Genomic DNA, 2,452 nt, shown 5'->3' with positions numbered 1-2,452 from the left:
TTTAAATAAAAAGGTGGTACTTTATAGGATATCCAAGTAATACCGACTTATGAAATCAAGTGTTGGCCACATAAATGATAATGGCTGGAGGTTTTAGGGGACTTATATATGAACAACAAATTCAACCAACTCTAAACGCATTATTCATTCCTCAAAGAACCAAAAAAAAAAAAAAAAAAAAAGGAACAGGAAAGAGAAAAACCCAAAACAGAAGAGATCCTCACAGCCCTTGAAAAGTTCAGGCATTGGGAAGTGTTGACTGGCACCCGTTTCTTGTTGTAAAACCCGCCCCTCCGTTTCTAGGCCTCAACCCATGGAAACCACCAGGCGCAGGAAGCAGGTGCTCTGCAGGGTTGGGGAGGCTCCAGGGGGCCACGCACCCTCTCAACCTTGGCGGATGGACGCCAAGTCCAACTGGGCAGCGTGGGGCGGCAGGCGGCAGGCAGCGGGCGCAGCGGTCCAGTCCCGCGGCGCAGGGCCCCGGGCGTTGCTAAGCGGGTGAGCCGCGGGCGAAGAAGGAGGGGCCGCGCAAGGCTCCGCCTCTCGCCGGCCGCGGCCTCCGGCTACAGCCAGGGCTCTGGGGGATCCGGGTCCGGGGCTCGCAGGCCCGACTCCAGTGCGCGCAAAGGCGGCTCGTCCTTGTCGCCACGCGGCCGCGGCCCCCGCTGCTCGAGGTGCAGCTGCAGCAGGGCCCGGCGGTACATGGCCTCCAGCTTCTCGAGCCGGGCTCTCAGGGCCCTGGGGCTGCCAGGCTCGTCCTCGAGGCCGCCGCCTCTCGCCCTCCGGTTCGTGCCGGCCTCCTCGGGGCCCGGGGTGGCCCCGGCCGCCTCCGCGCCCGCCCCGTCGCCGCCCTCGCCGGGAAGCCGCAAGGCCTGACGGAAGAGGCTGCGGTTCTCGCGCTTCAGCCGCCTGTTTTCAAGCCGCAGCCGGGCGTTCTCCTCGCGCAGCCGCGCGTTCTGCCGGTCCCGCTCGTCCCGCGCGCGGATGGCCTCCAGGTGGCTCGCCGCCAGGTCTGCGAACCGCTCCTCCAGCTGCTGTCGGGCGCCGCCCGCACGGCCTCGCCAGCCCACGCCGCCTCCGATGCCGCTACCCCCACGAGCCCGGCCCGGGCGGCCCTGCCCGCGGCTGTCCCCGCCGCCGTCCCCGCCGCCGCAGCTCCCGCGCCGGGTGGCGCCACCACGCATGCGCCACATCGGTCCTGTCCCAGCCGCGCCGCCTGCGCCGGGGGCCGAGGGGCCGGCGCCGCGGCGCGGGCTAGTTCGGGGCCCGGCGGGGCGGCCGGGGCCACAGCGGAGTTGGAGAGGAGGTGGCGGGCGGCGGCTGCTGGCTTGGGGCCAGAGGGGGCCGGGAATTTGCCCGGCCTGAGGCGTGTCTTGTCTCCTGCGGTGGAGCTGCCCCCTGGGCCTGCGATCCGCGGCCAGCTCACACACAATGCCCCTGGGGAGCGCTTTGCTGCTCAGCCCTCTGGCAGAGCGGGGGGGAAAAGCATGTAGCCTCAGCTGGGTTCTGCTGGGCGCTTCCGTGCAGGCCTGGGCACTGCAGGAACCAGCCGGCCTCGCCCTGCAATCCAACGCAACCACCAGTAGTTACCTTCCTCTTGCACGACAGTCTCAAAGCAAATAATAATAATGAAATGGTGAGTCTGAAACAGACATGGGCAAGTTGAAAAGATGTAACTACATTTAGAACACAGCGTTTTAACCCTCCTCTAAGGTCAATAAGCATTCAACGGAATTGAGTGAGCACCTGTCATGAGGACCTCAAGTGGGAACAGGCATCTCTCAAAACAATATAGGCTAGTCCCAATTTGTGAACAGCCAGTACTCCACACTGCAAATTGTTTGCAACTCTATAGAAACTAGGTTATAATTAGTTGTTTTGTTCAGGCCGGGCCACAAAACCTAGGAAACTCCAAATGTGCTTTCTATTCTTTCAAGAAACTGAATACAAAGTAAGTTCCAAAATACCTGGTGACAGGTGGATACAATTTACTGAATTACATTCCTTAGTTTTAAGGGACTCAAGTTGTAAAATAACTGAATCATTGCAAAGTAAATTACGGAAAAGACGCTGATGCCAGAATCTCATGGCAGAGAGAGGTGGTAGCAAGAATATTTTCAACAAGATCTCAGGTAAGTCTTAGATGCACTGAAGTCTTCAAACCATTGGAACATGTAGATTAACAAAAAGAGCATACATGACACATTTACAGAGCTGGGGTTTTCACTGAACCGCACAAATAAAAATAATAAGTAACAGGGGAAAATAGTTAATCAAGTTTTTGTAATTGACCATTGTAATGAACCATACCCGGTTTCCTAAAGAACCCTGATCCTTGTTGTGTTAGAAGGCCTCCATGACCGCCTCCCTACCCCTGACTCAACCCCAAAGTACTATCTTTAGCTTTGTAAAATTAATGAAGTAAACGTAAAATATTATGAAAAGTAGGTAA

At 57.5% G+C, this 2,452-nt stretch overlaps 1 protein-coding gene across 1 annotated transcript; it reads right to left on the bottom strand.

Moving 5' to 3' along the window:
- Positions 1–424: 424 nt before the first annotated feature.
- Positions 425–1,487, bottom strand: TUSC1 (tumor suppressor candidate 1). Its single transcript, XM_027039248.2, has one exon. It carries the CDS (start codon positions 1,191–1,193, stop codon positions 564–566), a length of 630 nt encoding a protein of 209 aa, XP_026895049.1. The 5' UTR covers positions 1,194–1,487; the 3' UTR covers positions 425–563.
- Positions 1,488–2,452: the final 965 nt, after the last annotated feature.

The sequence above is a fragment of the Acinonyx jubatus genome, chromosome D4 (genome assembly GCF_027475565.1).
Source record: "Acinonyx jubatus isolate Ajub_Pintada_27869175 chromosome D4, VMU_Ajub_asm_v1.0, whole genome shotgun sequence".
Classification (NCBI taxonomy): Eukaryota; Metazoa; Chordata; class Mammalia; order Carnivora; family Felidae; genus Acinonyx; species Acinonyx jubatus.
Note: the sequence above shows the minus strand (reverse complement) of the source record. Positions and strands in the feature narration are given on the sequence as shown.

What these genes read in the sequence shown, in the direction of transcription:
- TUSC1 (XM_027039248.2), bottom strand. Translation starts at nt 1,193, where the DNA reads ATGTGGCGCATGCGTGGTGGCGCCACCCGGCGCGGGAGCTGCGGCGGC.